This window comes from Eucyclogobius newberryi, unplaced genomic scaffold (genome assembly GCF_026437365.1).
Source record: "Eucyclogobius newberryi isolate DKJ021-1_F unplaced genomic scaffold, fEucNew1.0.hap1 SCAF_2, whole genome shotgun sequence".
NCBI classification, from domain to species: Eukaryota; Metazoa; Chordata; class Actinopteri; order Gobiiformes; family Gobiidae; genus Eucyclogobius; species Eucyclogobius newberryi.
The window spans coordinates 40,095,706-40,109,772 of record NW_027315834.1 but is presented as its reverse complement, the minus strand read 5'-3'; the positions used below and the strand labels follow the sequence as shown (position 1 = coordinate 40,109,772).

The 14,067-nt window shown below is 40.8% G+C and overlaps 1 protein-coding gene across 1 annotated transcript; it reads left to right on the top strand.

The window, feature by feature from the left end:
* Positions 1–7,263: 7,263 nt before the first annotated feature.
* Positions 7,264–12,841, top strand: swi5 (SWI5 homologous recombination repair protein). Its single transcript, XM_072453912.1, has 5 exons — positions 7,264–7,397; positions 8,885–8,933; positions 9,006–9,109; positions 9,912–10,006; positions 12,575–12,841. The coding sequence occupies exons 1-5, from the start codon at positions 7,300–7,302 to the stop codon at positions 12,637–12,639; spliced, it is 411 nt and encodes a 136-aa protein (XP_072310013.1). The 5' UTR covers positions 7,264–7,299; the 3' UTR covers positions 12,640–12,841.
* Positions 12,842–14,067: the final 1,226 nt, after the last annotated feature.

Below are 14,067 nucleotides of genomic sequence, written 5' to 3'. Positions count from 1 at the left end.
CACGAAATCGAGCGCGAAGCGCTCGCCCACTTCCAAACACTCACTAACGCACTCCTTCACTCATGCACGCCCCGTGCATACTAATTAGTAGTAGGAAAATGGAACATTACCATTGTAAACGGGCGAAGCCCGTGCAAAAGTGCGCACTAAACGAGCACTTTACATTGAGATGACGACCGCGAAGCGGTCGTCATCCCCATATAAAGCACTCATTTGCGCTAAGTAGCTCACGAATACGTTCCCCATCTCTTGCATGTTCCGTGCATATAAGCATGTAATGCAAAAATTGAACATTATTACTGTATAGAGGGCCAAAAACACAAAGTGGGCGGAGCCCACTCAAAATTAACGAAAGTACCCGTCAGTGACCAGGGACCCACACCATGAGGTAGGAAAGCGCGAGCGCTTTCCGAAAATGTATAGTTTATGATATTTGAAAAATGGGAAACATTGTTTTCGCATCGGAATATTATTAGGCCCGAGCCCCAGCAGGGCGGAGGGCCTATTGCTCCCGCAACGCTGCCGAAGGCAGCGTTGCAACTGTCTGACCAAACATGCGGGCGCAGCCCGCATGTTTGGTACCCCGTCGCCCCTGGCAAGTACAGTGAACTAGCCCATGCCGAAGGCATGGATCATGCATACTTACTCCTGCTATGACAGAAATAGTCAACAATTAGTGAATGGGCGTAGCCCATTCACTAATTGTTGACAACAGCAGCGCGAAGCGCTGCATTCCTCCAAAAACCCTCCTGGCATCGTCCCGTACGCGAGAATCCATGCCGCAGGCATGGGCCATGCTTGTATCTGCTCAAATTAATGGAAGTCTATGGGGAGTGGGCGGGGCATCCCGACGGAATAGGGAGTGACAAGCGCGTAAGCGCTCGTAATGATGATTCCACCCCATGGCGGCATCGGGAAGGCTTAGAGCTTTCAAACGATGTATAATTTGTTGTTATAGTGGAAACGGCTATATTGTTTTTGCTAAAAATATTATTATTTTTAGGCCCGAGCCCCAGCAGGGCGGAGGGCCTATTGCTCCCGCAACGCTGCCGAAGGCAGCGTTGCAACTGTCTGACCAAACATGCGGGCGCAGCCCGCATGTTTGGTGCCCCGTCGCCCCTGGCAAGTACAGTGAACTAGCCCATGCCGAAGGCATGGATCATGCATACTTACTCCTGCTATGACAGAAATAGTCAACAATTAGTGAATGGGCGTAGCCCATTCACTAATTGTTGACAACAGCAGCGCGAAGCGCTGCATTCCTCCAAAAACCCTCCTGGCATCGTCCCGTACGCGAGAATCCATGCCGCAGGCATGGGCCATGCTTGTATCTGCTCAAATTAATGGAAGTCTATGGGGAGTGGGCGGGGCATCCCGACGGAATAGGGAGTGACAAGCGCGTAAGCGCTCGTAATGATGATTCCACCCCATGGCGGCATCGGGAAGGCTTAGAGCTTTCAAACGATGTATAATTTGTTGTTATAGTGGAAACGGCTATATTGTTTTTGCTAAAAATATTATTATTTTTATTTTTCTTGTTCTTCTGCTTTTTGATCTCTAATTTGACCCCCTGAACATGCTCAAAAACTCACCAAACTTTGCCCAAAATTCAGAATCGGCGAAAAATTTGATTTTTTCTGGGCCATTTTTTTTTTCGTTAAAAAATGGCGCGACAGCGCCACCGACAAAAGTCAAAATACATTGCGCCTATGGGAGACGCCCCGAGGTCAACTTTGGCGTAAAGCTACGAAATTTGGGACACGCATTCCTCTCGTGAGGACGAACAAAAAAAATCATTGTGGCCACGCCCCCAGACTTACCCTATGGCCGCCATCTTCCTTTGAAAATGAAAATACGCTGTGTTAGTCATTTTGTTCACGTCAAACTTTGACGAACTCCTCCTAGGGCGTTTTGCCCACCGACTTCAAAATCGGCGTACGTCCTCTGGACAAGTGGGGCATCTAAAGTTATTCAATTTTTTGAGATACCTTTAACGGTCTGTGTGCGGCGCAGCCGCAAAGTTGGACAACTTATTTTGGAATATTGCAGATCTAAAAATTGCTCCCATTTGATCAAAACCAGTCCGATTAGGACCAAATTTGAATCAGTTGTTAAACTTTCTAGTTTGGACCAGTTTAGGCTGACAAAATTGAAATGGCCGCGATAGCGCCCCCTACAGAGTGACCTTTAAATTAACATTGAAGGTCAAAAATTAGTTTTACCAAAATTGTCTAAACTTTACCCAAAATTCTATTTTGCCGTCCCGATCACAAAAGCCAATCACAAAAATGCCTAAATTTTTACGGCGTAGTCGTAGCGATGACAGAAACCTCCCATGTTATCCCTATGGGAAAACCGCAAAATCTCTCAAATTACCACATTTTTATGTTTTACACTTCAACGAACTCCTCCTAGTGCGTTTTGCCCACCAACCTCAAAATCGGTGTACGTCCTCTAGACAAGTGGTGCATCTAAAGTTATCCAAATTTTAAGGATAACTTTTACAGTCTCTGTGCGACGGAGCCGCAAACGTTTCCCAGAATTCTGACTATTTGGCCTTCAGAGTGGCCTATAAACAATAGAGTTTTTCCAAATGACATGACATTTTGCACTAAATTCTAATTTGCCATCCTGATCATACAAGTATGAGAGCCAAAGTCATATTTTGTACGGCGTAACCGTAGCGTTGACAGAAACATCCCATGTTATCCTTATGGGAAAATCGTAGAATCGCTCAAATCACCACATTTTTACACTTCACACTTTAACAAACTCCTCCTAGGGCGATTGTCCGATCAAGCTCATATTTGGGGAAAATCATCTACACAAGCGGGCCATCAAAACTTATCCATATTTTGATTCTAAGTGCTACGGTCTCTGTGTGGCGGACCCGCAAATATATGTCAGAAATGGGAAAACAGCGAAATCTCCAAAATGACCACATTTTCACGCTTCACACTTTCACCAACTCCTCCTAGGCCGATTGCCCGATCAAGCTCATATTTGGGGAAATCATCTACACAAATGGGGCATCAAAAGTTATCCATATTTTGATTTTAAGTGCTACGGTCTCTGTGCCGTGGAGCTGCAAATATACTGTCACAAATGGGAAAAAGCCAAATCCTTGAAATGTTCACATTTATGCTTCACACTTTAATGAACTCCTCTGTGGGCAATAGCTCGATCAAGCTCATATTTGGGAAAAATAATCTACACAAGCGGAGCATCAAAAGTTATCCATATTTTTATTCCAAGTGTCACGGTCTCTGTGCGCTGGAGCTGCACATTTGACCGACATTTGTGTTAATTTGCACTGGTTAAGCACAGCATTGTACATGTCCAATGTGTCGCTGTCTTAGTTCTTAGACAATTGCGTTAGCGCCATCTCTGTAAAATGCAGAGAGCAGAGTCGGAAGGCCGGCGGCCCGCGAGGGCCGTTGGATGCCGCTTGCGGCTTTAATATTCTTTCTTTCTTCTTCTCGGGACCAACCCCCCTATTTTTCACCCAGTGAACATTGACGAAAAGTCACAAAAATGTTCACACCTCTAAAAATCGTGCCTCTCTACATTCTGGCTATTTCCCTTTTCTAAAATAAAAAAAATTGGCGCGTCAGCGCCCCCAAATGTACCAAAAATGCATTGAGAGATGGGAAATGACCCAAAAAAAATCTGATCGTAGAATCATGAAATTTGGCGCAGAGGTAGATGGTGACAAGAGAAGTAAAAAATATCATTACGGCAACGCCGTCCGCCCAACCAAATGTCGGCCATATTGCTTCAAAAATGGCTAAACATGACTTCGGAGTTTTTCCAAACGTCGTACTTTTACGAACTCCTCCCAGGGCGTTGGCCCTAAAAAGCTGAAATTTGGTGAAAATGCTACTGAGGAGTGGGACATCAAAAGTTATCCAAATTACATTGATACCTCTCACGGTCTCGGTGCGGCGAAGCCGCAAACTGTAGCTAGAATTTCAGAAATCTCCCATATTTAAAATTTCTGCCGTTTGCGCAGATAAAGTCTGAATTGCGTCAAATTAGAATCAGTTGTTAAACTCTTTGCCCTAAACCTACTTGAAGTGAAATAAATTCATTTGGCGCCACAGCGCCCCCTACAGATTTTATATGGAGGTTAAATGTTTAGTTTTGCGAAATTATATGAAATTTGACACAAAACTCAATTTTAGCATCCCCATCAAAAAAGTCAATGAGACCCATGTCATAATTGTTATGGCGTTGCCGTAACGATGACCGAAACCTTTCATGTTATTCCAATGGGGAAATCGCCAGAACATGTTTACACTTTAGACTTTCACAAACTCCTCTTAGGGCGTCATCTTCAGGACCATCAAAAGTTATCCACATTTTCATTCAAAGAGTCACGGTGTCTGTGCGGCAAAGCCGCACATTTTGCCAAGAATTCAAAATAAAATAGCTTTTTGATGGTAAAACAAAGGGGAGAAGATGTGACAGCGTCACAGATTCAGCAGTAGGCGTAATAAAAGGACAATTGGGGCGCGTTAGCGCCCCCTCCTCTTGCGGCGTGGCGGCGGTGTGGCGGCGGCGTGGCGAGGGCCGATCATTGCCGCTTGCGGCTATATTTTGTATTATTTTTCTTGTTCTTCTGCTTTTTGAGCTCTAATTTGACCCCCTGAACATGCTCAAAAACTCACCAAACTTTGCCCAAAATTCAGAATCGGCGAAAAATTTGATTTTTTCTGGGCCATTTTTTTTTCCTAAAAAAATGGCGCGACAGCGCCACCGACAAAAGTCAAAATACATTGCGCCTATGGGAGACGCCCCGAGGTCAACTTTGTCGTAGAGCTACGAAATTCGGAACACGCATTCCTCTCGTGAGGACAAAAAAAAAATACTATTGTGGCCACGCCCCCAGACTTACCCTATGCCCGCTATCTTCCTTAGAAAATGAAAACAAGCTGAGTTAGCCATTTTGTTCACGTCAAACTTTGACGAACTCCTCCTAGGGCGTTTTGCCCACCGACTTCAAAATCGGCGTACGTCCTCTGGACAAGTGGGGCATCTAAAGTTATCCAAATTTTTGGTATACCTTTTACGCTCTGTGTGCGGCGCAGCCGCAAAGTTGGACCACTTATTTTGGGATATTGCTAATCTAAAAATTGCTCCCATTTGATCAAAACGAGTCCGATTAGGACCAAATTTGAATCAGTTGTTTAACTTTCTAGTTTGGACCAGTTTATGGTGACAAAATTGAAATGTGCGCGATAGCGCCCCCTACAGAGTGACCTATAAATTAACATTGAAGGTCAAAAATTTGTTTAACCAAAATGTTCTAAACTTTACCCAAAATTCTATTTTGCCGTCCCGATCAAAAAAGCCAATCAGACAAATGCCTTAATTTTTACGGCGTAGTCGTAGCGATGACAGAAACCTCCCATGTTATCCCTATTGGAAAACCGCAAAATCTCTCAAATATCCACATTTTTTTGTTTCACACTTTAACGAACTCCTCCTAGTGCGTTTTGCCCACCAACCTCAAAATCGGTGTACGTCCTCTAGACAAGTGGGGCATCTAAAGTTATCCAAATTTTAAGGATAACTTTTACGGTCTCTGTGCGACGGAGCCGCAAACGTTTCCCAGAATTCTGACTATTTGGCCTTCAGAGTGGCCTATAAACAATAGAGTTTTTCCAAATGACATGAAATTTTGCACACAATTCTCATTTGCCATCCCCAAATTAAAAGTATGGGAGCCAAAGTCATATTTGGTAAAGCGTAGCCGTAGCGATGACAGAAACATCCCATGTTATCCCTATGGGGAAACCACAAAATCTCTAAAATGACCACATTTTTACACTTCACACTTTAACAAACTCCTCCTAGGGTGAATACCCGATCAAGTTCATATTTGGGGAGAATCATCTACACAAGCGGAGCATCAAAAGTTATCCATATTTTTATTCCAAGTGTCACGGTCTCTGTGCGCTGGAGCTGCACATTTGACCGACATTTGTGTTCATTTGCACTGGTTAAGCACAACATTGTACATGTCCAATGTGTCACTGTCTTAGTTCTTAGATAATTGCGTTAGCGCCATCTGTGTAAAATGCAGAGAGCAGAGTCGGAAGGCCGGCGGCCCGCGAGGGCCGTTGGATGCCGTTTGCGGCTTTAATTATTTCTTGTTTCTGATCCCTTACTTACAGAAATATGTATTTTTAAGTAACATTCATTATTTAAACAAAACAAACAGAAGAGAACAAAAACATTTGACTTGGGAAAAGGTTATGACTGTTGTGCATATTTGTTTGGGACCTATGTATCTGAACTGTAAATGGGTGGGTGCATACATGCACAGTGTAAGGACTAAAGTATGATTAAGCTTGAAACTGAACAAGCCCAGGGCTAAACCAAGACTAGAACAGGACCAAATCAAGTCTACATTAGAATTAAACTGGGCTAAAACAGAACCAAAGAATAGTGACAACACTGTTCCTAAATACACAATTACTTAATTTTCTTACCTCTTTTCACTAGTGTCTCTGGTCCTGTTTTAAGAGATAAGTCTCGTTCTCTGCTGCACTGTCTTTTCTTGGCCATGTGCCCACTGCACTGAACCAAAGGGTCTGACATAATAAATGGCTCTACTGTCTGAGCTTCTAGAATAAATGGGACCTAAAGCTGACTTTGTATTATAGCGGTCCATTGCGGTCTATTGTCTTTACGCCCTTGGGAGGGAGTGTTCACTCTCTGCTTAGACCAGTGGGTCTAAAATTGTGATCATTACACAAGCTCCAGCACTACAAGCTAAATATTATAATAAAAGAAGTGCTTGGCCTTCAGTTGGCTCTCTAGTAAAAGTAATCTACTTTGCTGCCATCTTGTGGTTTGTTAGAAACAATGACACAGAAACAATTTCAAGCCACTAGAAGTTCATGCTTTAAAAATAAAATATTTAGGCCAAGGCTAAACAATTTATGACATACAAGACTATTAAAAAAAGAAAAACAACAACAACAACATCAACAACAACAACAACAACAACAACAAAATGTTAAATATACGAGTAATTACGCCCGCAAACTTTTCAGAGTATATGGGGGGGGTTGTTTAGGGAAGGCCAAAATCCAACTAAAACATGTCTGAGCAAGAATTATAAGAATATACAAGATAAATAGACCGAAATTGAACTAGTCGTTCTGAATAGAACAACTTCCGGTTAAGAACCAATCAAATCTCTGGTGACGTAAACCGCGAAATGTCGAACACTTCCTGTTTACAATAGTGGAAAACGTTACTTCTTGTGCGCACCGGGTTCAAGGCAAAATGGATGCAAATCAATCGACAGAAAATATTGTCAGTGTTACTAAAGATCACAGTTCGACACCAGAGGCACATGAGTTGAGAAAAGGAGTGCATAGAAGGTATGCTAACTGCGTCACGGTTTAAATCATGCAATTAAAGGTGCACTGTGTAACTTCTCTCACGGAGACGTTAGCTTTGCCTTACTATACTTGTCTGTTCGGTATTTATTCAAATTCAGGAGTTTTTAGCACACACATCTGACACAACTCCTAATCTTGCATTTTTTCCCCTCGTCTCCGAACTACGTAGTAAAAGAGGACTAGAGAGGAATGCTGCCAAAACCCCTGAACTAATTTGTAATTGAAATAAACTTTTACCTTTTTCACCCCCTTTTTTCCCTCGTCTCCCAACTACATATAGTAAAAGCTAGGAGATGGTATATGCATATATTGATAATTATTAGACGGGTCCTGAGCTACACATTGGACGTCACACATTAAACCATATTAGGCTAATAATGAAAGCCTACATTGTGTTTCGATTGCCTAATTATGGTTTAACAAAAATAAAAACCTGTTTAAGTGTGCAGTGTTCCAGGCAAAATGATAACAGCTCCAGACAGGCTCCCTCGGAAGAGTTGCATCGTGCAGCTTTAAATCTTGAGAGATTTGCTGTATTTATTTAATGTATTTTTAAAAAGTGCACACGTTCTCATGTTTTTTCTAATTATGACTTAGCAGGGGTGTCCAAACCTTTTTCACTGAGGGCCGCATTTTGAAACGTTGAAACAACCCGACAATGGAGTGAGCCAATCGAAATGTTGCATTTGACATTGTTTCGATGCGTCCACACCTTTTAATAAGATTTGGAACATTAATATTAGTTTGGTATAACATAAAAGGTTTGATTTTTTTTGTTTTTTGTTGTTTGAGCCAATTTAACAGGAAGCCTGGGGCCAACAAAAATTGGTCTGAGGGCCGCATTTGCCCCCTGGGCCATAGTTTGAACATGCCTGGTTAATGGGATAGTCTCTGTGGTAAATATGTATCATAGTTTTACATCAGTCAAGAAAAAATAGAAAAAGTCAAGTTGGAATGTACAGAAAGTATAACAGGCATTTTAAAAAACTCGTTCTTTCTCTTTCTCTCCGGTTTGGCATAAAACACATACTTTGAAGATGTACTACTACAGTAGTAACATGTTATGGATACCAACCGCAATAAAACACCAGAATTTACACAGAAACTGACACATCTTTCTGACAAATTAAAGGCATTATCAGGTACAAGTAATTGTCAAATCATAACTATTGTGTAATTTCATTTTAGCTTTGTTTACTGTTTGGTTACTAGGTAACAGTTGTGGAATTGCCTCAATGTCACATATGCTGCTCATGTCTAACCAGGAAGTAACATTATAAACTTCCTAAAACTGTCCACCTGGTGAAATATAGGAAATATTTTAGTAAAATCTATAATATAATGGCGTTCACTATGTTTTAGTGAAATGTGTAGGTTAATCTGTCATCTGCAGCTTTGTAAATCTGAGCTAGAGAGAATGAACAGCCCAGTTGTTCAAGTAAAATGCTGCCATTTTTTTTTTCTAGCACACCTTACCCCAAGTTCAAGAGAGTACACTCCAATTTCAAATCACCTGTGAGTACCGTCGTTTTAGTCTTTCTACACACGTCATTGCTTCATGTTTAAATGTGTGTTTTCACTGCACAGCTCCAAGTACCAGGAAGTACAAAACTCAGCCCTGAGGAGGAAGTGTCCGAGCTGCAGAGGAGAAGAGAGCAGCTGGACTCTGAGATCGCTCTGCTGGAGGCTGAGTGAGTGCAGCTGTGTCTGTTTATTCTGCCTGTATTTTTGTCTCGGGTCCAATTAAAAAGCCTGTCAGATTTGAGGCAAAAGGTCTGCGAGGTTGGCGTCTGCTGGAGTTTGACCTGTAAGAGTGGGCGACAGAAAAGAAGAAGTTTAGGAATTTTGTGTGATTTAAGTTTGGTTGGATGAATTGATAATGTCGTGACGGTGGTTTTGAGGATATGCAAAAAGAATGAATATTGTGCATATTGTTTATAGTAAAAAATGCTACAGAAATGAAAACGAAAAGTTGTAATCAGATAGTAAGATAAGATGAGATAGCCTTTATTGTCCACACATGGGGAAATTTTGGTGTTACAACGCAGGTAGATACAGGGGGAAAGGACAGATAACTTATAGGAAGTTTAAAAAACACTCTTAATAGAAGAACTCTTATATACAAAAACAAAAACTCTTATTAACAAAAACCCCTGTAAACAGGTCCTCTCATATCTTCGTAGGGAATGGAGGGGAGAAAATTAAATAAAAATAAAAATAAAGATACAATAAAATAATAATAATACAAATTAAAATTATTAAAATTAAAAAATAGCTGGCATAAGACAAATAATGGTAAAGTAAACACTCTTATTCAAACAAGAGTATATCTATATATCTCTATAGTAGTCTTCACTTTTGCATGTAATGTTACAGTCCATTTTTCAGATAATTAACCTCAATTTATGTGTTTTATATGTTTTTGTACGCATTCATGGTTTTATATGTTTTTGTACACATCCTGTGAAATCCTGTGTCTTGGTTGTTTTGCAGAGGGTTCGATGTAGAGGAGCTGGAGCGTCATATTGACAAGCTGCACGAGTACAATGACATCAAAGACATCGGACAGTCGCTTCTTGGACGCATCGGTAAGACGGTGGGACACAATAAGAATATGTATATTTTTTATCTTTGTGTAATTTCAAACCACTGGACCATTCTGCATTCGGCGTACCTGCACATGAACTAAGTTTGCCTGGGCCATTAAAATAAGTACCGAAGTCACATAAAGAGAATGTCCCTCTACTTACAACATGATCATGAAGATAGTGGGCAAAATCTTGGCTCAAACTGTGAACACATTAAGGGTCTCGTGAGCTGCAACGAAGGATCAGAATAATTGGCTACAAAAATAATTGTTGACCGTTATTGTTGATGGATTCCTGGATTATAAACAGTATAAAACACTTTGCAAAGTTGACTTGTTTTGTCACAACGATGGCATGCTTATAAATAAAACAAGAATATATATTTTGTGATATTTCATTCAAAGTATACTTGATTAGTAGATATTTTCTATAAAGAAGCTCCAATTTGGCCTTTTATAGCCTAAATATAGACACAATATAAATAAGCATTTGACCAGTCAACAAAAAATAATCAATATAGAAATACTTGCGGACTAGATGACTACAAAAATAATGTTTCGTTGTAAAACTAGTCATCCTTAGTCATAATTACCGCACTGATTTTTGAGTCCATATGTTTCCTTAGTAGAAGATGACAATAAAGTATGTTTAGACAGTGATAAACACAGTCGGAAACAAGCATACGGTACATTTTTAATGTTTCTACACAATAAAGTAGCCACTAGAGGGCAACACAGTCAGGTTTTGCAGCTCAGTCTTGTAATTCATTCATTTATTCATCTGTTCTAGTTACTAGACTGATCTGTGCATGCAATTAATGATGTATCTAAAAATAAAAATGCAAATTCAGTGTGATATTCCATTTTTTATTCTATAAGTTTTCCCATTTAAGGTTTTGTGATTTCTATTGGGTGATAAAGTTTAATTGTTAATTGGGTACCTTATTATTTGTTGCTTACTTGGATTATTTGCGTTCTGCTTGGTTTCTGATCTGTTCTTGGCTTATTTCACAGTTCAGTAAAATGTCCCAATGATGACAGTGAATGGAGGTGGCATTTCCCTCTGACACAATAGCAGTCATTCAGTGGCTCCTACACAATCCCTGCATCTGTCTGCTGCACAGATGCATACTTACAGTGTCCCATACACAGTGTCAAATACAAACTCGCTCTTCCCCTTGTTCCCCCTTTCTGCCCCGTCAAACACTTAAACACTATGTTAGTCTGAGAGATAGTGGGCAGGCCATTGCTCTCATGAGAAGATAGGCCCCTCAGTTCACCCCAGAAGAGTGTCTTTGTCTCACTTTTCCACACAAGTTCCTCACACCGCCAGGGTTACAGACAAACACATTTTTAAATCGACTCCTTATATGTATATTTGTTGTATTTTATCATAGATCCGACTTTTGCATTATGCATCTTTGATAATAATTGTAAGTGTGTTAATTGTCTTGGCTGTGGAACATGTGTCTGCACTTGTGTCCTAATGAAGATTAATTAATGAAATCCATGAAAGAATACATTAAATAGCCTATATTTTACAGAAATACACTTTTGTCACACAAATGAGCTTGATTCTAAAATGGCACATAGGTGTTGTATTATAATGTACACAGTAAGTAATCTAAAACAAATGTATGGATTTTAAAATAATTTATAATAGTAATCAAATTCTTAGCTGGACATTTTGAACTTCAAAATTAGGTATTTCAAGTCCATATTTACTGCGTCAGATCTAGGGCAATCGCATCAAAATCGCAATGAGCAAATTGCAAAGCTTCAATTTTTTAAGTACTACAATTTCCTCCACCAACAACAAAACACTGTGGTTTTGATCTGGACAAACATGTTCTGAAACACTTTATTTTATTTGTTTGTCACTTTATAGACCTATTTGTTTCTTTTAGTCAGTTCTCCTGGATGCGTTTGAAATCCGAACAGAAATCAATTACATCTTTTTCCCAAATCGTGCAGCTCTTGTCAGAATTTGTAAACGTGTGTGTGTAACCTCAGTATGGTTGGTATCAGATCAGTATTGGAAGATCCAGAAACAATGCCCGATCCATCAAATGTCAGCAATATAAACGCTTGTCCCTAACGATAACTAATATTGTCATCCCTTATAAAACCTGCAGCCTCTGAAAACGATAGTGCAACAAATGGCACGTCTTTAGTTGTTTTGTTCATGCAAATTCGCAAGACGTAACAAAACAAATATATTTTTCACAAGGCTGGAGCGTGTGAAAACTTTAGTGCATTTCAGTAAATACTTCAATAGCTGAATTTAGTTTCAAATTACCATATTGTAAATTTTGTGACATTCCTGCTCTCTGTCATTTTAGTGTGTGACTAAACCTTCTGCATTCTAGAGCTGCACAATAGTGTGTAGATTTACTTTTTGACACCATAATATCATTAAAACAAAATGACAACTTAATAAAGACAAAACTGAGACTAAATCCAGGCTGAATTTAGACTCAAATAGGAAAATCATGACTGAAAATTAAAGTTATTGCGATATTGTGCAGACACTGAACTCTTTTAACCTTTCCATTGTTTTGTTTTATAGCCGCCTTGAGGGGAACAACCACTCGGGACCTGTACAGTCACTTTGGACTTGATTTAGAGGACTGACAAAGTTGTTTTGAGACCCTGTGTAAAAGTATTGTATGTATGTCTTTAAAAAAAAAAAGTATGTTTTGACCTATCCATGGTCTCAAGCCGACACCAGCTAATTGTGGAATTTATCTGCTATACATTCCACTGATATGTTTACAATAATGGCACGTTTACATGTTTATAATAGTGATTGCCTTTAATAAACGCCCTGTTATCTGTATAATTGTTGTATATTGTACATCTGTCTAGTGTGGGATTTGAGCTCAAGGTCAGAGTTTCCTTGTTTTTGAGGCATTTTTTTGTATTTCATCACACATTGTTTGGTCTTTGCTTTACCAGTGACTTCAACACTAGACACCAGCAGCGCCAAAGCCATAGTGTTTTCGGGTGTGCCCTTATCTGTCCGAGATAAGGCACTTCTCAGCCCTGACGCTGCAGGTCCCTTTGAAACGATTATCTGGAGAACGTTTAAAGAGCCACACGTCTGTTCAAGTGGCAGTCATTCATTTGCAGGTGCAAGCTCGTCCTGCTCGGCTTATGTTTGCATTTGCCATCATTTCTAACTCTTGATCTCTTAGGCGTCGCATACAGAGGTCACTGGGGCGTTACCGGGACAATGTATGCCATAAGTGCTGATCCAAGTAGTGCTTTACATTTGCAAATTGTCCTCATTTTTGTTCCTTTGACCTCATGATATGGGGGAAGTAACATTTGTGTAACCCTTGGCCCATTTGTAATCTCAAATGATTAAGAAATATGTTCCATGACTCGTCAGAAGCTTCAATAAAGAGGATACTCCTTTTTTCAACTGTGAACTCTGTATACTGTAGTTTGTTGATGAGTATATGAGCTTTAATTTGGAGCATTTGATAACCCTTGGACTCATGTCACTGACTAATGGAGTAGTTTCAGCAAGATGTAGATGAGAGTTTTACATGTTCGTTGTCGCAATATTAATCTAAAGCGGCTTAATAAAAGCTACATCTTTGTGTGATCATTTTGCTTTTGACTTGTCGATTTGAGCTTCAGGAATCAAGTTAACTGGATACTCATGTTCTTCCGTCCACTCCATGACCCCTGCCCCGCACGTGGCCGCGAACAGGGGGCTCGCGCTGCCCGGGATGAATGGAGCCGCAGCCACGCCACGCGGCCGCGCACAGGGCCTCACCGCCGGGGTGAAACTGCACAATGCTCGGCCTGCTGCATCCTCTCCGTGCCGCAGACCCGCCCCGGGCCGATGCGCCGTCTGTCAGCGGAACGCGCCGCGCTGATTGGCGGAGGCGCACGTCCGTCAGCGCTCGCGCCTGATGCGCTGATGCTGACGGCGGTGGGCGGGCGCAGCTAAGGAAATTATAAGGTCATTTGAATTACGCTGGCTAGCGAGCTCGCGGCTGCTATGAACTGAGGAAATGAAATGAAGGGCCGCGACAGGGAGCGAGCGAT